Below are 23,271 nucleotides of genomic sequence, written 5' to 3' on the forward strand. Positions count from 1 at the left end.
AAATAAGTTGACAGCAAATAAAAAAAAAATAAAGAGTTTCTAGCAAATAAGCTCATATTTCTCTGTAGAGAAATATGAGCTATATATAGTGGTACCTAAACAAGTCATGGGAAGACTAGTATAAGTATCAGAAAGGTGGCAAAATGACTGGAAGCTATTGCAAAAGGAAGGAGAAAGTACCATAAAATGAATCAAAGGTGAAATGAAAACTGAAGATAAGGTTATTCTAGATGTTTGGAGTAATTTGGAGATTGTGACAGCATAAGGAGTGCTAGAAAGTAGTAGAAAATGTACAAGAATGCAAACAAGAGTACATATCAATACTTGAGGTGGTAAACTCTCAAAAGCCTGAAATGTGGAAAAGCTGCTAGAGTCAGTGATATTTGACCAGAAATACTCAGATAAGATGGTATAAAAGCTTTACTATGGCTGCACTGCATAATTCAGAGGGCCTAGTCAGAAGTTCAAATTCCAGATAATTGGAGTAGAGCCCTTATAATTTCCATCAGTAAAGAACAGAATAAACCTGCATAGTAGAATTAGATGAGTTTCTTTACAACTATGGAAATAGGCAAGAGCATAGAAAATTTCAGCTGTTTCTCAATGGAGAACCTATAGGACAAGTAAAATATTTCAGCTTTTTAGACAGTTTTTAGTGAAGATTGTAAATTAAATATAGAAGTAGACAAGAGCATAAGAAAACTCTGTGGTGGGGAAGCAGTTGAATAAATTTATATGGTAAAAGAGAAAGCATGTAATGAGCCAAAAGACTGACCTAGCAGTATACAAAATGGTGTTCAAACCAGTTTTAAGGTTTGAATCTGAAAGTTGGGTAGAAATAAAGTGCTCGATCAAAGTGAAGACTAAACCACAGATATTAGAGCTCTGAGAAAAATTAGGGAAATAAACAGATGGTATCAATGGCAGAATCATATTACAAATGAAGATATTAGGAAGGAACTTGACATTGTTAGCATTGAAGAATGTTTGAGCAGAGCTAATCTAAGGTGGTACAGTCACGTAAATAGAATGGGAAAGGTTAACAAGATGGCAGGGAAAAAATGCAGAGGAAGATCAAGATCTAGGTGGTGATTAAGTCAGAAATGGCCTAGAAGACTGAAATATTAGATATCATTGTTGAAATTCTAACAAGTAATAAACTAATTTGGAAGAAAATTAAGGATTAATAGGAATGTAAACTTATTCATGTAGTTCTCTCATTACACCCCTTGAGAGAACATATCAGGAAATTGATAACTCATTCCAACTTCAGTGAAATAATTAATTTAGACATGTAGGAACTGAGAACAATCAGCTAATAACTTAACATTGATGGTAGGTGGTGCATATTACAAAGGATATGTATAACAGAAAGGAATTTTTCCAGTGAAAGCCTCACATGAATCGTCTTTTAATATTAGTTCTTATATTAAGCTTCATTCTAGTGGATTTCCAACAGATTTTGTTTTACTTGTCATCTCTATCATGCAATGCTTGCCTTGCCTGGCTGTTATATTTTCATTTTTCTCAAACTAGCTTATGGTCTGAATCAGTGATTCTTTTTTGAAATCCTTGATATTAATCATGAACTATTTTTACTGTATAGTAATATTACCTATGAAAGTTTTGTATGTTTGTATGGTATAGTCTTTTGATCTATAATTTCATTATTTCAGGGGTTATATAATGAGGTCAATAGGGACATTTTCTATATTTTTAGAAGCTTTTTTTCAGAATTTCAGTTTTCTGAAATTCTGAAAAAAAAAATTCAGATGTTATGCAATAAATAAGTTATAGTTATATGGTGCCTCCATGGTGTCAGAAGACTCATCATGGGAGACCCATTATTCATACATTAACTATTATTCATACATTACCTCTCCTAGAATTCAGTCCCTGAAAAAGCATTCACAACCTCCTCTGGCAAGTCATTTCATCCATTCACAACCTTCTTAGCAAAGAAATCCTAGTTCTAACTCTTACTAACCACACTCTTCAATGAGTTTCCAATAGTGGTTTCTTGTTCTTTCCCTTCCCCTTCAGTGTCAATCCTATAAAACCCCTTTAATAACTTGTAGGCTTTTATTATGTTCCCTTTTTTTTGCTTGTCAGCTAGTTTTTGAGTCTTCAATCTATTTTCATAGAGATACTAAACTGCAACATTCCATAGACTTGTCACAATCTTCGTCACTCACTTCTAGATCCCTTCCACCACTTCATATGAATCTAATTGACCACATCTGTGTGCAGTAGCCTAAAGCCTTATAAAGGATAACTTAATTTTCCTATTCCCTACTAGTCAGTATATTCAACAACCATGTAATCTGATGAGGTGTTTTGGCTACTTTGCAATATTCTCTCTAAATTTCAACTCCTTGTCCACCATCACAACACCAAATCCCTGGCCTCATCAATTTCCTGCAACTCAATTTCATCCATATAGTACATTGCTTGTGACCTCTTCTGGCTTCATTTCCATCTCCATTTGCTCCAAATTGTGCAACAGAGTACTATGTTCTGTCAAATGCATTTGCAAAGTCCAGCAGTATCATCGAGTAGCCATTACCTATATCCAACTCAGTTGTCACTATTATAATATTATTAAAAAAAAAAAAAAAAAAAAAAAGCAGATTACTAAGACAAGACCTACCTTTCACAAAACCATATTGTCCTCTATAAAGTATCAAATTCCTCTCTGCCTAGTCTTGAATTCAGGTTTCTGTCAACTTCTTCAATACCTTAACTACCATGCCTGAGATACTTAGCTCTCTATAATATGCTGTTTCTGTCTTGTAGCCTTTTTATACAGTGGAACTATCCCCCTCCTCCCTTCCATTCTATTGGCATCTTTCCAGAACTGAAGTTTAAATTAAACAACTTGATCAGTGGAAGTGCTATAATTCCCATTCATATTCTCATAACACATGGCCTGATATATACTATTTAATCCCATGGTAGTGTTGTTTGCATTAGGGGTTCTGCAATACCCTAAGCACGTACAGTTCATCAACATGTATTCTCCCATCGTTCAGTTACATCTGGCACTGCATTATCATCACCTGGATGGTATACATTTGCAGAATGATTGCTCAAGTATCTCAACTATTTCATTTGCTTCTGTTACTTCCCTACCATCAACGCCCTTCAAGGTCATTCTTCCTTTTACTTGCCATGCAAAATAACTAGATTTCTTTTGGCTTCATCAGCTAGCTTTCTTTCATAATCAGCTTTTAACTTCCTTACCATGCAGGTTATCTTTCTTCTTGTATGTGCCTTGTATTGGCTTGGGTATGCTGATACTGGTCTGAAAGTAGTCTGATACTGCTTCCGTCAAACACCCATTGACTTTCTTCCTTACAGTATCAACATCTCTCCTATACATTCTCTCCAAATTCTTATATCCTGGAACTGCTGCAGGGTTGTCTATGTATACCTAAATATGATTTATTCATGCATTAGAGATCCAGGTGAAAGAGTAGCTATAGCATTCAACACTAAACATGAAGATAAATTTCTTGAGGAGTTTCAAATAGTGCAATTTCAAAATGAGAAACAGCAAGACTTATTTTCCTTTGGTTCTATTAATGGTGTCACTAAGAAAGAGGAAATTTCAGACAATTTCTATATATAAGGGAGGTATTTCCTGCTATGCTGTTTAAGTCTCCAATGTGCAAGATTTTTCTTTGCTGACAAAGAAAAATCTTGCATGTTTGAGACAAACAGCATAGTAGGAAATACTTCCCATATATATAGAAATACTGTGGACAGACAAATATTTTAAAAAAGACAACTGGCAAACAATTAATGAAAAGGAAATAACTGAAGAAGAATTAGAAATCAGCCTGAAAGAAACAAGAAACGGAAAATCACCTGGAGAAGATAAGCTAGGTTCAGAACTATATAAATACGCAGGAACAAGATTCAAAGGAAGACTCTTATTATTTTTAAATAAAATTTACTCAACTGGTATCCCCCCCAATAGAATGGAAAAAAGCAATTGTGATTCCTATCTTTAAGAAAGGTAATAGAGATGACCCTAAAAACTATAGAGGTATCAGTATACTAAATTCATGTTACAAAATACACAGCAGAATCTTAAATAACAAACTAATGAAATATTCCGAAAACTTTATTCTAGAGGTACAAAATGGATTTAGAAAAGGACGATCATGTATAGACCCAGCCTTCTGCCTAAAATTAATAATAGAGAAAAGAAGAGAATATAATTTAGAAACACATATTGCATTTATTGACTTTGAAAAAGCATTTGACAAAGTTAAAAGAAACATATTATTTAACATATTAAAAGAAAGACAAATACCAAATAATATCCTAAAAGCTGTCACAAGTATATATGAAAATAATCAAATACAAATAAGATTAAATCATGAGCTATCATATACAAGAGAGATAAACCAAGGGATCTGACAGGGATGTCCCCTCTCAGCAACTCTTTTTAATATCTACTTAAATGAAATAATAATAAAATGGAGTAAAAATTTACATCAAGGAATTAAACTTTCACCTACAGTTAACTTAAACACTCTCCTCTTTGCAGATGACCAAATAATAATTACAAATTCTGAAGATAACTTACAGAAAGCTATTTTAAATCTAAACGAGATATCCAAAGATTATGGTATGATAATATCAACGGAAAAATCAAAAACTATAGCCTTTAAAGGACAAGATCCAGCAAGAACTAAAATAGTATTAGATAACAAGATCTTAGAACAGGTGAATTCATTTAACTACCTAGGATGTATGATCACTTATGAAAATGAAAAAGATATAAACATAAAAATTGCAAAATATTTAAAAATAACAGGAGTAATTAACTCTATATTTAAACCAAACCTAGTTCAAAAACAAACCAGGCTAAAAGTATACAATACATTAGCCCTACTGGTCTTAATGTATGGAAGCGAAATCTGGACAATAAAACAAAAAGACAAACAAAGATTAACAACAGCAGAAATGAAGTTTATGAGAAAAACTGCAAAGTATACCCTATTTGATCACAAAAGAAACAAAGATATTATGAAAGAACTAAACCAAGAACCAGTAATTGAAAAAATTAAAAAATATAAACATAGATGGATGGAACACGTTGAAAGAATGAAAACAGAAAGATTACCAAAACAAGCCTTAAAGTACAAGCCATTAGGAAAAAGAAAACCAGGACGTCCTCTTAAACGATTCAACGATGACTTCTAAGGCCGGAACAGGCCATACTAGGCCTAAATCCTTGATACGTATGATGATGATGATGATATATAGAAATGTATTGGAAAAATTTGGAGAAAGAGTATCCTGCTCAAAATAGACTAGTCATTATGTCAGTTAAGATAAATGTGTTTAAATTCACACATTTATTTTATTGTATACAGTGTTATATACAAAATATTGTATAACATCATCTGCATAATACTTTATGCAGATGATGATATATAATTAAATCCAGTACAAGTATGAGGATTCCTTAACTAAATTGCTTAAGTGCTGTAACAAATTTTGCATGAAAATCAATAAATAAAATACTACCTATGAAAATAGGAAGGAACACTGAAACATATCTGCATCTTGATTTGAAAACCTAGGAGAAAAATTAAACATTTTGCCTGTGTACAGGTCTAAGTGAAGATGGCAAATTAAATTTGGAAATACACAACAGAATAAGGAAGCTGGTATGGTGAGTCATCTAAATAAATTTATATGGAATAAGAGAGAAATTAGTCAAAACACTAAACTAGCTATATATCAGATAGTGTTCCAACCAATTTCAAATTTATGCATCTGAGAGCTTTGAGCAATGATCAAAGACTAGAGATGATAGATTCAAGTCTTAAGAAAAATTAGGGAGTTGAATAGATGTCATCAATGGCAGAATTATTAAAAATCGATATGAAGATGGAACTTGACATTATTAGCATTCAGAAATCTGAGCAGAGCCAGTTTCAAATGGTATAGTCACTTATCAGAATGGGAGAGGAAATATTTGCAAAACAGGCATTTGATGCCAAGAAAAATGACCCAGAGGTAGACCAAGATCTAGGTGGAGTGATGCAGTTAGAAGTGTTCTAAAGGATTAAAATATAAGATATAACAATATTGGAATCCTGTGAGATAAGACAAATTTGGAGGAAAGTTGTTGATAGAAAGTTAGTACCACATGGAAATGTTTGCTTTACTATCATAATATCCTGTACACTCCTTGAGATTACATGTGAAGAAATTTTTTTTTTGTGTGTGTGCGTGCTAAATCTAATGCCGAACTTCATGAATATTGTGGGATGAGATATCAATGAGTATATTTATTTAGACTGAAAGGGACTTAAATAGTTTAGGCTGTAGACCAGAGTACCTTAATTGTCATAATCCTTAGCCTATACATGATATTATAAGTTTACAGCTTCATGTGCTTGATTTGTTCCTATCTTTATCTTTCTTGTAATATTAAGGGATAACTATCTGTGACAGCATGTAATGGAAAATACTAAGGGTCAGAGAGTGCTTGACCTGGTAATTGCATCTGAGAATTTGACTGTAACGAATATGACCATATTGCCACCAATTGGTGAGGGTGATCATAGGGTCTTGACTTGGGAGGTGGCTAAAGGCATGGATTTTACAATTAAGATGGGGTACATGTGGAATTATCGGGCTGGTAAGTATGACAAGCTTAGGAGATTGATTGGTTCAGTGCCATGGCATGTACAACTGCAAGGGCTAGAAGTTGATAGTGCATGGGAGGCAGTAAAGAAGTGTTTGCATGAAGCAGTGGCTGACTGTATACCTAGAGTCAGAATAATAAATCAAGTAGGGGTTAAATGGATGAATAACACCATTAAGCTTGAGCTGCAAAAAAAAAAAAAAGAAACAACTATGGAGGGAATTTAAGGAGAAAGGTGACCTTCAGGCACATGAATGGTATAAAGCGCAGGCCAGAAGGGTAATGAGTCTGGTAAGAAAAGCAAAAAAGGATTATAAAAGAACATTGGCCATGCAGGCTAAAGAGAATCCTAAACAGTTTTTTCAGTATGTTGCAAGTAAAAGAAAAAATGTATATGGCAGAATGATTTCAAAGAATGCCAATGGTAGGGAGGTAACCGAATCAGCGGATATAGTTGAATTACTGAGCGAGCATTTTGCAAGAATATATCTTCCAGGTGGTGACATTGCAGAAATGAATGAACCAATAGATTATATAGGAATTGTGGTGAATGAAGTGGGAGTGAATGGTCTATTGCAAAACCTCAACGTCAATACATCTGTGGGATTGGATGGTATACCAGCTCGTGTCATACGTGAAGTGGCTAAAGAATTGTCAGTGCCCTTGACCATTTTGTTTAATTTGAGTCTCAGGTCTGGGTTAGTCTCGAGGGGGTGGAAAGAGGGGAAAATAGTTCCACTGCATAAAGGAAGTTCCAAGACTGCTGTTGTAAATTACCGACTGATTAGCATATCAGGAATCGTTGTCAAGGTCTTGGAGAAATTAGTCAAGAGAAGAATACAGGACTGAATAGATGAAAATGGGATACAGTATGGGGGGACAACATGGTTTTGTGAAGGGTAGATCATGCCTCAGTAACTTGCTCACGTTTTATAACACAGCGACGGCTGTTATGGGTAATGGGTTTACAGTGATTCTACTGGACCTTGCCAAGGCCTTTGACAGGATACCACATGTTACTCTAATCAGTAAACTGGAGCAGATGGGGATGGATATAGGGTTGATGAGATGGATAGGAGTGTGGTTGATGGAGAGATACCAGAGAGTTTGGACTCCACTCCTTATTCAGGAGTGGAGTCCAAAATGACGGCTTGTGACTAGTGGTGTGCCTCAGGGTTCTGTTCTTGGACCACTACTTTTCAATTTGTTAATTAATGATATAGGAAAGGATCTGAGAGTGAGTGTTCACTTGTTTGCTGACGATGCAAAGTTGGGTAGAGCAATTGTGAGTGCACAGGATGTCAAAATGTTACAGGATGATTTGGATAGTTTGGAGGACTGGGCTAGGAAAAATGGATGTCAATTTAATGTGGCAAAGTGTAAAGTTATGCACTTTGGGGTGAAAAGAATAGCAGTAGTATATTGCATTGGTGGAACCGTACTCCAGGAGATTGATGAGGCCAGGGATTTGGGAGTGTTGGTGGATAGGGAGTTGAAGTTTAGGGGGCACATTGCAAAAGTGGCCAAAACAGCTCATCAAATCACTTGGTTGCTGAAAAATACTTTAAGAAGCAGAGGCAAACAAGTTATTGTTCCTCTATATCGAGCCTTGATAAGACCCCATCTAGACAACTGTGCCCAGATATGGGCACCAGGGTTCCTTCTTGATGGGGAGGAGGTGGAGAGGATCCAGAGACGAGTGACCAAGATGATAGCAGGTCTGTGGAATGAACCTTATGAGAACAGGTTCAAGATTTGTGGGTTGCAGAAATTGGTTGATAGGCAGAAAAGGGGTGATATGATTGAGACATTCAAATTACTGAAGGGTTTCTATAGGATTAATCCACAAGATGTTTTTGAGAATAGGATTGGTGGTGGGAGGACTAGGGGCCATACATGGAAGCTGGGCAAGAGTGTGGTTAGCAGGGGTATTAGAACTAGGTTTTTTACTTGGAGAGTGGTGAATGAGTGGAATAAGCTGCCAGAGTCTGTTGTGGGTGCTATGACCATGAATGAGTTCAAGGCGAGGTATGATAGATACTGTGTGAATGTCAAATAGTTGCTCTTGACATGATGTTAGGGCCTCCCTCGATGAGTCTGTCGACTCCTTGGAGTTGCCCGAGATAATAATAATAATATTGAAAGATAAATACAGATTTCATTTGCCTGCTGTCCAGTAAAATCCTGGGAAGTGAGTAGCCTTATTTGTAATAATAATATTGCATTTAAATTACCACTAGTTTATGATAGGCTATAGATTATATATTGAGAGAGGACTTGAAAGTATTGTTAAAGGTAGCAAAAGAAAAGAGTGACAGAGTTAGAATGGTGAGTCTGTTACCGCGGTATGACAGAGAGGAGTTTAGAAGGAGGGCCATAATCGCAAATGACATTATGCGCAGGTTATGCGGACGGTGTGGTGTGGAATTCGTGGACGTGTGGAATGAGTTTGATGGGCGAAAGGACTTATACAAGATGGATGGCCTGCATTTGAATGGACTTGGTGTGTGGAGACTGGAAAAAGTGTTGCTGAATGAAGTGAAAATGGATGTGCAGAACCAGGGAAACTAGAACTACCAAGAAGGGGGGGGGAGTGGATATCCAGACATCAGTGAGACAGTTGAGTGTAAAAATGTATATAATGTACCTGAGCCAGCAATAAGGACAAAAAATGGGAATGGGATATTTAGAATAACGCATCAAGATAGGGGTGAGACAAAGAGATCACTGCAATTCATGTATACTAATGCCAGGAGTATTAGGAACAAGAAGGAAGAATTTTTGGCCTTGATTGGCTCTTCCTTGCCACAGGTTATTGGCATTAGTGAAACATGGCTGACGGAAGATGATATAGTTAGTGGGATAGAATGTGTAGGTTATAGTATGTTTAGGAGGGACAGAGAGAATAAAATTGGGGGAGGGGTGTTATTGATGATAGCTGATGAACTGCAGCCAAGGAGAATTGAAGTATTGCAGGATAGTGAAAGGAGCTCATTTGAGGCTATTTGGTGTGAGATTGACACTGGCAGAATAAAATATACAGTTGGGTGCTGCTATAGACCAGGTGATGGAATAGATGGTGAAGATGGTATGCATAAACAAATTGATGAAATGAGTGGAAGGAGGGTAATTAGTATGGGGGATTTCAACTATGGTAACATTGATTGGAAGGAGGAGAGGACACATGTGAGGAAGGAAATGGATTTTATTCAATTATTAAGGGATAACTATCTGAAACAGCATGTAATTGAAAATACTAGGGGTGTGAGAGTGCTTGACCTGGTAATAGTATCTGAGAATTTGACTGTAATGAATATGACCATGTTGCCACCTATTGGTGAGAGTGATCATAAGGTCTTGACCTGGGAGGTGGCTAAAGGTGTGCAATTTGTGATTAAGACAGGGTATATGTGGAATTACCGTGCTGGCAAGTATGACAAGCTTAGGAGATTGCTTGGATGAGTGCCATGGCATGTACAACTGCAAGGGCTGGACGTCGATAGAGCATGGGAAGTGGTCAAAGAGCATTTACAGGAGGTTATGGCTGATTGTATACCTAAGGTCCGAATAGTGAAACAAGGAGGGGTTAAATGGATGAATAACACCATTAAGCTTGAGCTGCAAAAAAAAGAAATAACTATGGAGGGAATTTAAAGAAAGGGGTGACCTGCAGGCACACGAACGGTATAAAGTACAGGCCAGAAGTGTAACGAGTGCGGTAAAAACAGCAAAAGCCGATTATGAAAGGAAACTAGCTATGCAAGCAAAAGAGAATCCCAAAAAGTTCTTTCAATTATGCTGCAAGCAAGAAAAAAACTATACATGGCAAAAATATCAGTGCCCTTGACCACGTTGTTTAATCTGAGTCTCGGGTCTGGTTTAGTCCCGAAGGCGTGGAAAGAGGGGAAAAATAGTTTCACTGCATGAAGGAGGATCCAAGACTATGGTTGCAAATTACCGACCGATCAGCATATCAGGAGTTGTTGTCAAGGTCTTGGAGAAAGTAGTCAAGAGAAAAATATAGGAATGGATTGATGAAAATGAGATACTGTACAGGGGACAGCATGGCTTTGTAAAAGGTAGATCATGCCTGAGTAACTTGCTCAAGTTTTATAACAAGGTGACGGCTGAACTGGATAAGGGAAATGGGTTTACAGTGATACTGCTGGACCTGGCAAAGGCGTTTGACAGGATACCACATGGAATTCTAATCCGTAAACTACAACATATGGGAATGGATATAGGATTGGTGAGATGGATAGGTGGGTGGTTGATGGAGAGATATCAAAGAGTGGTTTATTAAGGAGTGGAGTCCAAAAGACGGCCTGTGACTAGTGGGGTGCTGCAGGGTTCTGTTCTTGGACCACTGCTGTTTAATCTGTTCATTAACGATATAGGGAAGGATCTAAGTGGAACAGTTCATTTGTTCGCTGATGATGCAAAGTTGGGGAGGGCGATAGTGAATGCAGAAGATGTCAAAGTCTTGCAGGATGACTTAGATAGATTGGAGTTCTGGGCTAAGGAGAATGGATGTCAATTTAATGTGACAAAATATAAGGTTATGCATTTTGGGGTGAAAAGATTAGCAGCAGTATACCACATTGGTGGAACTGTACTCCAAGAGATTGATGAGGCCAGGGACTTGGGAGTGTTGGTGGATAGGGAGATGAAGTTTAGGGGGGCACATTGCGAAAGTAGCTAAATCAGCTCATCAACTCACTTGGTTGTTCAAAAATACCTTGACGAGCAGAGAAAAGCAAGTTATTGTACCTCTGTACCGAGCCCTGATAAGACCTCATCTCGACTACTGTGCCCAGATTTGGTCACCTCGGTTCCTTCTTGATGGGGAGTAGGTGGAGAGGATCCAGAGGCGAGTGACTAAGATGATAGCAGGTCTATGGAATGAACCATATGAGAACAGGTTGAAGATTTGTGGGTTGCAGAAACTAGTTGATAGGCGGAAAAGGGGAGATATGATTGAGACATTCAAATTGCTAAAAGGATTCTATAGGATTAATTCAGATGATATTTTTGAGATCAGGACTGGTGGTGGGAGAACTAGGGGACACCCATGGAAGCTGGGCAAGAGCGTGGTTAGCAGGGGTGTTAGAGCTGGGTTCTTTACTTTTAGAGTGGTAAATGAGTGGAATAAGCTGCCAGAGTCTGTTGTGAGTGCTATGACAGTGAGCGAGTTCAAGGCAAGGTATGATAGATACTGTGAGAATGTTGAACAGTTGTGTGAACATGATGTTTAGGGCCTCCCTCGATTAGTCTAAGGACTCCTGGAATAGCCCGTAGTAATAATAATAATAATTATTTTTTATTACCGTGTATTTATTCAATATACCTAGATTGCCATTTATTCTGAAAAGTCATTCTAAATGGTAAAAATGAATTGGTCATTTTATCCTCCTTTTATGGTTAGTAAGTATAAGTAAAAAACTGACCAGAGTGTTGAGTATACTATGCATTGATGTATGGTGTTAATTAATCTCTGGTAAATAAAATTTGCTCCGGAATCACAAGTTTTAAGTATATGGCAACTATATCACTTAGGAGGATGGGAGCAACATTTATAGATAAGTAATGTTCATGATGTATACTTGATTCAAATAGAAACAGTTTTAAGTTATTGAAAATGTTACTTTATTTAAAATAAATAAAAGGAACAGGTAGTAACAAAAGCATAAATCAGTAAAATGAAATTCTGTACACATTCTGAAAGTTGCCAATAGAATGGAGGAAGTACTATTGAATAATATTGAAAGATAAGTACAAATATCATCTGACATCCAGCAATATCCTTGGGAACAGTATTTAAGCCATTCAATTCTGTATTTATAGAGCAAGATGCTGTGTTATGTTTCTTAGAAACTGGTTTCTGTGTAGTTTATCAGTACTTGTACAATATGAAGATTACCCCTTTTGTATGACTATGTATTTCCTTGTTGAAGCAACTCTAATGTAAACATGGAGATTAAAAAAAAAAAAAGTTTTAAAATGCTAGTGGTGCATGCAGTATAGTTCATTAAAAACCCATTATAACAAAATATTGATAGTTATACATACTTTTTCTCACTATAGTCTTTTGAAACAGAGTGATTTAAAGAATTGCAAAACTTATGTAATACAACTCTTAAAGATACAAAACAACTGCAGGTTTCATATACTCAAAACATCTTATGAGATACATGAGACTTAGAACCAATAGTAATCCTTGTTTTTATGCAGCACAACTGCAATTGTTGTTACCACAATAAACACATTCATGCATTTATTTCATTTCTAGCATATGTAGATGTGCAATATTTAACAAACATGGAAATTATTCATGGGAAGCAAACGGTTCTCAGATTAGACATTTTATCTTATTTAACTGGGGAGTTCTTTCACTTGGTTGAACAGCAGGAAGGAGTGATGACAAGAGGCCAACTCTGGAAGTTATGAAAGGAAACTGTGAGCAAGTGATTTCTTGCTCACAGTGAGGAGTGGTTTCTTTGCATGGAGGGTGGTTGAACCATGGAATGCATTGCCTGATGGAGTGGTGAGAGCGAGAACGGTCAATGAGTTTAAGGAGTGGTATGATAGACTTTGTGTTTCTTGGGGGGACCTCCCCTCGATGAGTCTTGATAGACTTTGTGTTTCTTTGGAAGGACCTCCCATGATGAGTTTTTTTGACTCCATGGAGGCCTGAATAATAATAATAATAATTAATCAGGCTACTATTTATAACCTTCTGTAGCTGTTACAAAACCTAGAATTAATTGATTAGTTTTCTAATGGTACAGTATTAATGTAGCAAGATGCAAACATGCTTTTGATCTTATGATATTCTGGGTGTTTTACAAAGGAAGTAGACTTACATTTGAATAACTTTGTTAAATGTTTTTGCAATCCCTATTTTTTTTTTTTTTACAATTTGTACTATTTTTAAATTTATCATAAATTAAAGATTGAATAAATTGAAACATTTCAATTTATTCAATTTATGCAGCACATAAATTGAATTCAGTCTGTTCACTCAAAAAAAGTTAAAAAATAAATGAAAAAAAAAATTCATAATTACACTTCATAGGTGAGCTTTATTTTCTTATATTAAAAAAAAAAAATTGAAGTAATTGTAGGATTTCTACATTCTAATATTTACTGATGATATCCTGTTAAGTGTCATAGATACATAGAATAGATGAGTATTAAGAGAAGTGAAATGAACATTATTATAAAGCATTTTAAATTGGAATTACATAATGTTCTTACAATTTTTTCCTTTTCAGGTTTTTTTGCAGTGTTTGCCTTGTATATGATTCTTGGCCATGGTGCTGAATTGATATGCAATAGTATTGGATTTGTGTATCCAGCATATGCTTCGTAAGTATATGAAAGTTTACCCCATTTTAGTTTCCTGCAATGAAAATTTTGTTGTTTCTATTAAATAACAATTTGTACATTTGAATCTTTATATAATTTCATATTGGGTTTTGAAAATATGAGATTTGTAGTGGAGATATTTTGCAGAGGCAAAGAGAAAATAACACACACGTTAATTTTTTTTGTGATGGATCTTATTGCACATACTTCATCACAAAAAAAAAAAAAAAAAAAAAAGAGTGTGGATATTTTTTAATTCTTGAAGCATCAACAGCAAAGTGCTGAAAATCAGAAATACTGCAATCTTTTCAGCAATTAAGGACTGTACCTTCAAGCTGTAATGATTACTTCTTTCATAATTTAATCCTAAGAAAGGATAGAAACTTATTTTTGCAAACTTGATTATGTTTCAGATGCTTTTGATGGTATTTTATATAGGAGCCATTTTAAATGTCTTTAAAAAAAATTTCTCTTATTAACGTTTTGAAAATTTTGTGCTACCTAATGTTTGGTACAGTGATCTTAGTCATGAGTGAACAAAGACTTACATGAGAGTCATGCAGCTGCTCAGAAATTTGGCATGAATCTGAAAATGTGTATTATCATTTTAGCTCCTCCAGGGAGCATAGGCTAATAAGAGAGGCCCTCTTCTTAATCCATTGCATAAATAATCATATCTCTTTAAAAGTATTCACTGAAGCTATACTCAACATCCAGTGGTCCATTTTGTGTACTTCATGTGTCATGAGAAAAAAACTCAATCACACATGCATCCTAACTGCACTTCCTCTCTCAGTTTCCAGGAATGACTCCAATTCCATCCTCCCCCCCACTCCTTATATGTCATGTGCTATAAAATCCCCTCACCAACTTATGTTTCTATTGTCTCCTCTCTTTCTTCTATTACTCAGACTAAAGACTGTCTTTTTCTCACATGCATAATATCATCTTTTACCCACTTTGGAGTCTTTTGTCTGATTTCCTCTGAACCCAGGTGACCATATCTGAACATGTCAGTTAAGATGTGGTCTTGTCAAAGGTTTGTACAGTGGAAGAATCTCTTTTTACTCCTGTAAGGCATCCTCAACATTGCAGTTATCTGATGTCTTGACTCTATTACCTTAGAAATATGGTCTCTAAATGTATTCTACCATCACTCTTAGGACTCTAGCTTCATTGACTGCTTGCAGCAAATTATCACTAATAAAATATTCTGCCTGCAATGTTCTCAATCCCAAATGCATGACTTGCACTTAGCAACATTGATGGTTATTTGCTCATAGAACTGGTTTGGTTGGATCAGCCTGCCAGGATTCTTTATCAGAAATATCCTCTATCACCCTAATTTTGCAATATCAGCAAATGATTGCATGTTACTATCCCAATCATTAACTTTACAGAATTCACTGGTTATCTTCTTTTAGGATTGGCACTTCCATATGTTACACTGATATCTGCCAGTCAGTCACTTCCCTATCCATATCTCAAGTCTATTTTGCATATAGATCCCTTTGAGTTTGTATAACTTATGTGGAATCCTGTCAAATGGCTTTGCAAGATCTTAAAGTATTGCAGTATATCCATTCTCTCTATTCAATTATTGCCATTATTATTTAAAACAGGTAATTGCTAAAGTAAGGCTTACCTTTTAACAAGGCCATGCTGACCTGTGTAGAAGATCAAGATGCAAACTAACCTCTGGAGTCAATGACTGCTCTAAAGATATTAATTGGTCTATAATTAGTTGCTTCTGTCCTAACTCTACCCTTGTATGATGGAATATTTTGGTTTCTTTATGAACTGTGCTTGTATTGAAATGCAAGTTAAACTACTAAATCAGAGGCATTTGCTAATCCTCTTGCATTCTTTAGCATCCTTGTGAATATCCCATCCATTCCTGCTGCTGTTCAAACCCAGCTCTTAGAATAGCTTCAATGCCACCAACTTATCCATTTCCATTTTTTCATCTAGTTCTACTGTAGCATCTTGATAGCTAATTGATCTGTATAGGATTGTATACTAAAGTGATTGCTTAACAACTCTTTATAAAGCATCTGATACTTTCCTACCTTTTATATTCATTGAAATTATCCATGTCATTTTTTCTTACCACATAATGAAAGTAATTCTCTTGGATTTCCCTTTCCTTGGAATGCTAACTGCTTTTCTCAACATGCCTGTACCTTGTAGCCTGCTTTTTATATTGATCTGGGACCCTGATCATTACCTTTTTCTTGATATTGGATCAGATTTTCTTTTTATGAAGTTCTTTCTGCATTCTTTCATACCTTTTTAACTTGTGGGATTTATTCTTCTGGTTTAGAGATGCAGGCAGATATAGCTTCTTTGGCCACTTCCCAAGCATTGTTGATTCCTCTATCATGCAGTTTTTCATACCAAAGCACTGCCTGTTTTCTCATTGTCATAATCACCTGCCATGTAGTTCTACCCAATGCTTTTTATGGGACAGTATATAGTACTATGGAATATTGGCACCTGCTTGACAAAAAAAAACAAAAAAAAAACTGGTTCTGTCTGTATCCCTTTTTTATTCAAAGCTCTCGTGATTTGATACTTCCAAAGTAAAATGGCATAATTACTCTCCAATTGGAGGTAAAACAACTCATTTATATACAGATTCTCAGGTGCAGTGCTCTTACTAGATCCAGTATTCTTTCACCATTAGTACCTTGATAAATTAACCAAGGCTGCTTATTTGAGCTAGTAACTCTTAAAATGTCACTAGTTCAAATAAGCAGCCTTGGTTAATTTATCATCCAAATATCTAACCTCTCCTCCCAACAGCACACACTGCTACAGTTATTACATTTATTGTTGAGTTCTATCCATAATATAGAAGGATTCATCTCTCTTTCTCTCTCTTGGCAACTACAATTTTGACTTTTGTTCTTTTTTTTTTTTCTTTTTTTTTGCATCGTTCAGCATATCTTTTATATCATCCCACATATAATTCAAGTCATGCTGCAATTATTGCATTTATTGTCTGACAGTTCCTTCCATAATATGGAAGAATTCATCCCTTGTATAATATCCTTTCTCTCTCTCTCTCTCTCTCTCTTTCTATAAGTTGATTTTTCATGTTGGTGCATGATCCAAGCAACTAACCCTAATTTCATACCTAATTTCCCTAACTACCTATTCTCTTTCACTGAACAGTTTCTACTAGTATTGTAGGTTTTTAAATTAAGAACATACAATACTTATCTCTTTTCAAATCATTTGTTCAACTTAATACAGCAACTTCAACTCATTCTTCCAGCTTGCGTGTAGCTTTGGTCATATCACAAATCCACACTCCTGGGAAACATGTTTTTTATTAATCACTTATCTGGTGCATCCTTAACTATAAAAGTGCTGCACATCACTAAACATGGTGTAGTGAAAAGAATATACAAAATGCTGAGATAAGGGGAAATAGGTGTAAATACTTTGAAATTGAAGGAAGATTTATATTGAAGTGTGTAATGGAGATTGGAAGGTCAGACATATGCTGTAACTACTTAAATGCTAAAAACTGAGGTCATTGTTGACATGGTTGGCTGAGTGGATATTGTCTACTTTCCAATCAACAGGCTGTGTCTGGAATTCACAAAAAAAATATTTCAGCTCTTTAAATTTGAAACAAACTTCTCATCCTCTTTCATTCCATTTCTTCGCAATAGCCTTCACACAATTTCTCCCAATACAACCTCCAACTGTTCAAGAAACATTAACAGGTTCATTGTCCATAACTGCTTGCCACAGTTATTAACATACCATGATTATGTTAATAACATCAAATAATTGTGTGGCAAGCAGTTATAGTCAGTGAACCTGTTAATGTTTCTTGAACAATTGGGGGTTGTGTTGGGAGAAATTGTGTGAAGGCTATTGCAAAGAAATTAAATGAAAGAAGATCAGAAGTTTGTTTCAAATTTAAAGAGCTGAAATATTTTTTATAGGTCTTACAACTTCTGGTGTGGAGATTGATACATTAAAAGAATAAAACAAATAGAAAAGTGGTCAGTGTTGCTCATGTATAACAATAGAAAGTTGTGGATTGCAAAGAGAATGGCATGAGGTAAAAGATGTGCAATTAATGTGTGAAAATATGGAATTAATTTGAAGGGATGGAACACTTTAAAGAACTGGACTGCATCTTGAATTGGTTTGAGTAACTGCTATTAGATGAGAATGCACATAGGGAGAGAGTGTGGATAATGACCAGTGAGAGAGAGAGTAAGAAGCACAAATAGTTGTGGAAAGCAGATGTAACATTGAGAATAATCAGAGAAGAATGATCGTGCATGGGAGTGTTGGGTTGGATGAGAGTAATCCAACCGAGAAGAGAGGCATGATGTAAAGTATAGCAAGTAGTGGGGAGTGGAACTGCTCTGGAAAAGGTCCAAAGACAAGTGACTAAAACAATAATGGGACTCCAGAATTGTGGTTATGAGGAGGGTGTTGAAGGAATGTAAATTGAAGAGTGTTTGTTCAATAGGTGGAAAATTGGTACATTTGTGGGGTGGAGAAGGGTTACAGTATTAATATGGAGGGACTTTTAGATAGAGAATGAGAGATGAGCCTTGGAAGTTGTGTAATAGTATGGATTTTTTTTTACCTGGAAAATGGAATCATTGAAATATTAAAGGATGTGTTTAAAGTTCAACATGATAAACATTGCTGATTGAGTGAAACATGCAGTGAGTTATTCCGTGGATATTTGTTTAATAATCTAAATTCACAGCAAGTAGTTGAAGATAGTAGAAATCAAGGGATGATAGTGAATGGACTTGATGTTTTATAAGGTGGTTAAGCGATCACAACATAACTGATGTTGCAACAAATTCTTGCAGGATGTGCAAGTCATTCTTCCTTATTTATAAGACTGATACAATCTGCCTCAAATAGGTTGTTGCACTCAAGATATTTACCTGGCTTTTGTGGTGAGAAGACACAGGTCACTAAACATGATTATGAAACCCTGCAGAAGAATAAGATTAATTTGAGAGAATGTGGGTTTTGAAATTTCATAGTTTAGAAGAAGTGTAAGTAGATAATTTTTATCTGTGATTCTATAATAAAAGGAGTACTTCAGGAAAGCACTATCAAAATCTTTTTTCCCTAGTGGGAAAAATAATATTAGTAATGCTGTTAAAATGCAGAAAGGGAAGGTGAAAGAATTGATTGTTTTGACTGAAACCAGTAACCTGAGAGGTGAGAAGCATTGTATGAGGAAGGATGTGAAAGAGTTATTGGAAGAAGCAAAAAAGAGCGAGAAGGCGAATTGAGAAGGAGGATGATAGCTAATGAATTGATATGCAAGTTGTGCAGAAAGAATGTTATGTAAAGTTTGTGGACCTGTGACCTGAATTCGATGGATGGAAAGATTAGTGCAACGCTGATGGACTGCGCTTAAATGGATTCGGAGTTAGGTCAAGAGAGAGAGCTTTGTTCACTGAAATTTGGAAGCATAAGTCAGAAAAAATAAAGAAATTAAGGCAGATACAGACAAGTGTCTGAATGAAAAAAAAAAAGTAGACTAGTCTCTCAGGCAACAATATCGAATGGGATAGTCAATTCAGGATGTAAATTTGGTTGGGGAGGGGGGGGTCTAAGGGGAAGCTACAGTTTTTATATACTAATGCTCAGAAGCATTGAAAAAAAGAGGGAATTTATGGCACTGGTTAGTGCAACTTTGCCAAAAGTTATAGACATTAATGAGACTTTGGTAACCAAGTTACAGGAATACAGGGATAGAAATTTGTGAAGTGCAGTAACAGCATTGCAATTGTTTTGGTAGCTTCACGAGCAAAGCACCTTTGGGCCAAGGTTGATGCCATCAATGTGGACAGTATTAACAACCATAATGAAAGGAAAAATCCCGTCTATCTTTTGAAACCCTCCTGGAACTTGTTGAGTTGTGCGATATGCAAATTCCATGCATTTGGTGTTTACAATACCCCTGGCGAATTTTGGAACAATCTTTTCATAGATATCACTTCCACATGATGCATCAATGGATTCCTGGAAAAGTTTTGCAGCATTTGGATCATTGGATGGCACTCCACAATGCCTTAAACAGGAATACTTTCATTTTGATCACCCTGTTATGTTTTGACCATACTGTCAGCCTATTTAAATCATCCTGCAAGCTCTAAACGCATCACCTTGATTAACCTTACCAAACTTTGCATCATGAGCAAACAACTGAATATCTCCCTTCAAGAGTTGAGAATCTGAATGCAAATACAAAATACAGCTGTGGGATTGGATGGGATGGCTTGTGTTTTAAGGGACCATGCAGAGAACTGGCAAAGTCCTCCCAAAAGAATGGATGGAAGGCAAAATAATTCCTTTGCATAAATAAGGATCTAAGTCTGTGGCAACAAATTATAGACTAATCAGTATATCAGAAGTGGTTTTAAAAATATTGGAAAATTTGGTCAAAAAGAATTCAGGGTGAATAAAAATGATACTCTGAGGAGCAGCACAGCTTGAAGGATCGATCATGCCTTAGTAATCTGACTTTTTATAATAGTGACAGTTGAATTGGATAAAGAGAATAGCTGCATGATGATACTGCCAGTTTTTGCAAAAAAAAGCATTTGACAGGATACTACATGAAACTCTCTTATACAAACTGCAAGAAATGGGGATGGATAGTCTTAGACCACTGCTATTTAATTTGTACATAAATGATATAGGAAGACATTTGAAGGGAGATATTTGGTTGTTTGCTGATGATGTAAAGTTTGGCAAGGTAATATTAAGGTGATGTGTTTAGAGCTTGCAGGATGATTTAAATAGGCTGACAGTATGGTCAAAACATAATGGCAGTTGATTTAATGTGGAAAAGTGTCAAGGTGTGCATTTTGGGATACAAAGATTACAAGCTGTTTGTGCCACATTGAGAGAGCTACTCAGGAAATTGAAGCCAACAATTTTGGGGGTGGTGGTAATAGTAGTAGAGTTGAAGTTTAGTGGGCATATTGTTAAAGTTGCCATGGTAGCTCACAGGATTACTTGGTTACTGAAAAGCACACAAGCAGAGATAAGGGAGTTATCATTCCTTTTTATATAGCCCTGATACAACTACATCTGGGTTAATGTGCTCAGGTCTGGTAACTTGGGTTTCTTGAGGATGAGGAAATAGAGGATCCAGAGGTGAGTGGGCTGTGGAATGCTCCCTATGATTTTATATAGGGGTTTGTGAGTTGTAAAAGTTGGTTTATAGGCAAAAGAAATGGTAGGGGATATGATATAAACATTTACGTTACTTAAAAGGATTTTAGAGGATTGATGCAGGGAAAATGTTTCAGCACGTTGGATGGGTCAGAACAAGAGGTCATCCCTGGAAGTTGGGTACGATTGTAGTTAGCAGGGGTTTGAGGACTAGATTTTTCATTTCAAGAGTGGTGAATTAATGGAATGAGTTGCCTAAGTCAGTTGTGAGTGTCTGTTAATGGTTTCAAGGAGAGGTTTGATAGATTGTGTTGATAGTTTGGGTCTCCCATGATGAGTCTTAGGACTCCATGGAGGTGCCCATGCAATAATAATCATAATGATGATGAAGAAATATGATGTGCAAGTTATAAGAAAGAGAAATTTATATGAAGGGCATTTTTATAATGATGCCTTCATTATGATAGATTCTCACCCAAAAGAGATGTCAGTGAAATATAAAGTATATGGAAATACTCCAGGTCATTTCTTCACTATATAAGTTTTCGAAGTTATCATTATAAAATCCTTCAGTTTTTTTGGAACCATTTTCTTATCTCTGCTACACATACACACACAGACCAGACATTTTCATCAGTACTGTAGCTAAGTTTATAGTTCCTTTGGCATATTCTTAGCTATACCTTTGTGACATTTTCGATAATTGCTAAAATATGCTGCCACTGGCACCATTGCCTTACCTTTTTTTACACTACTGTACTTCATTATTCTAACCTTGTAATTGGCATTAAATTTCAATAATACATCTTCATGTGTCCAAAATTCGACATATGAAGTGTCGAAATGTGTTGCTGGTTTACACACTTCAATGAAGTTGTAAAAGACTCGCCCATTATGTACATGAATATCACAATAAATAAGACTGATCAAGTCATACACCACAGTATACCAAACTGCAGAAAAGGAATTAAAGAACATGATTAGACATATTTCAGGACAACTTAAAAAGTGCTTTGCATATGTAGATATTACTTCAGAATGCTCTTTGTAGTAGAGCTGCAGGGAAGATTTGAAAATATATAGCTTGTGAGATAAAAAATGAACTTCTTCCTCTGGCATCTGATGAGGTAAATGGAATTATTTTCCACCAGGGGCATCAGTACATTCAAGGTAGTAATGGATATGAACTCTATGAATTACCCATTTCCTGTTGTTACTAGATTGGGAAGAGAAGTTGAAGGAGAAAACCAACTCCCTAGCATCATAGCTCACTAGATTACATGTACACACAAGGATAATGAAACAATTAAAGTAATAGACTTTGATTGCCAAAAATATTTCATCTTGAAATTTACAGGTTGTCATTGGCAGGAAGGCTACTAATGACAAGGTACAATATTAACAAATGGATTATTAAAAACAATACAAGCTGTATGATGGTATAAAAAGGGCAACACAGTTTGGTTAAGCTGGAGTAGATAGAAAAGAAGAAATATTATTTGTCTGATAAGAATGAGACTTTCTCAACTATTTTGATGAGTAGTAGTCACTCTAATTCAGGTTAGGATGATGAAACAGGCTTTCAGTGCTTTCCCTAAATAAATGTTCGAATTTGAAGTGTCATAATTGGAGTAAGTGTGTTTTAGATCAGAAGATCTGTGGTTTGTATTAATTCCATGCTGTGATGCCAGAAATCTGGCCTGCTGTTTATTTAAGGAGAGCACTAAAGCCCTGCTTCATCTTAATCTGAATCAAAATAACTGCCTTTCTGTCAAAAAGCTAGGAAGGTCTCATCAGGCACTATTTTTTTTTCCTTTTCCAACTACTATAGCTCAACTGCATTTTGTTCCTTCTATACCATCATACAGCTCATTGTTTTTAAATAATCCATTGTTAATTTTCTACCTTGTACTTGCTAGCCTTCCTGTCACTGATCTGTAAATTTCAGGTTGAAATTGGTGATTTAAAGGATAATGAAATGATTAAATTACTTGAATTGTTTCATTATCCTTGCATGTACCTGTAATCTAATCTTGCTATTGACA

At 35.8% G+C, this 23,271-nt stretch overlaps 1 protein-coding gene across 1 annotated transcript in view; it reads left to right on the plus strand.

The window, feature by feature from the left end:
* Positions 1–23,271, plus strand: part of LOC150107614 (receptor expression-enhancing protein 5-like) — a 93,214-nt gene that overhangs the window by 9,988 nt on the left and 59,955 nt on the right. The window contains exon 2 of the mRNA XM_090391421.1: positions 13,948–14,041. Coding sequence (XP_090247547.1) covers positions 13,948–14,041 — 94 coding nt within the window. The remainder of the gene's footprint in view (positions 1–13,947; positions 14,042–23,271) is intronic.

This window comes from Typopeltis vanoorti, chromosome 4, assembly GCF_054136105.1.
Source record: "Typopeltis vanoorti isolate ZY-2024b chromosome 4, IOZ_Tvanoo_1.0, whole genome shotgun sequence".
In the NCBI taxonomy this organism is placed as follows: domain Eukaryota; kingdom Metazoa; phylum Arthropoda; class Arachnida; order Uropygi; family Thelyphonidae; genus Typopeltis; species Typopeltis vanoorti.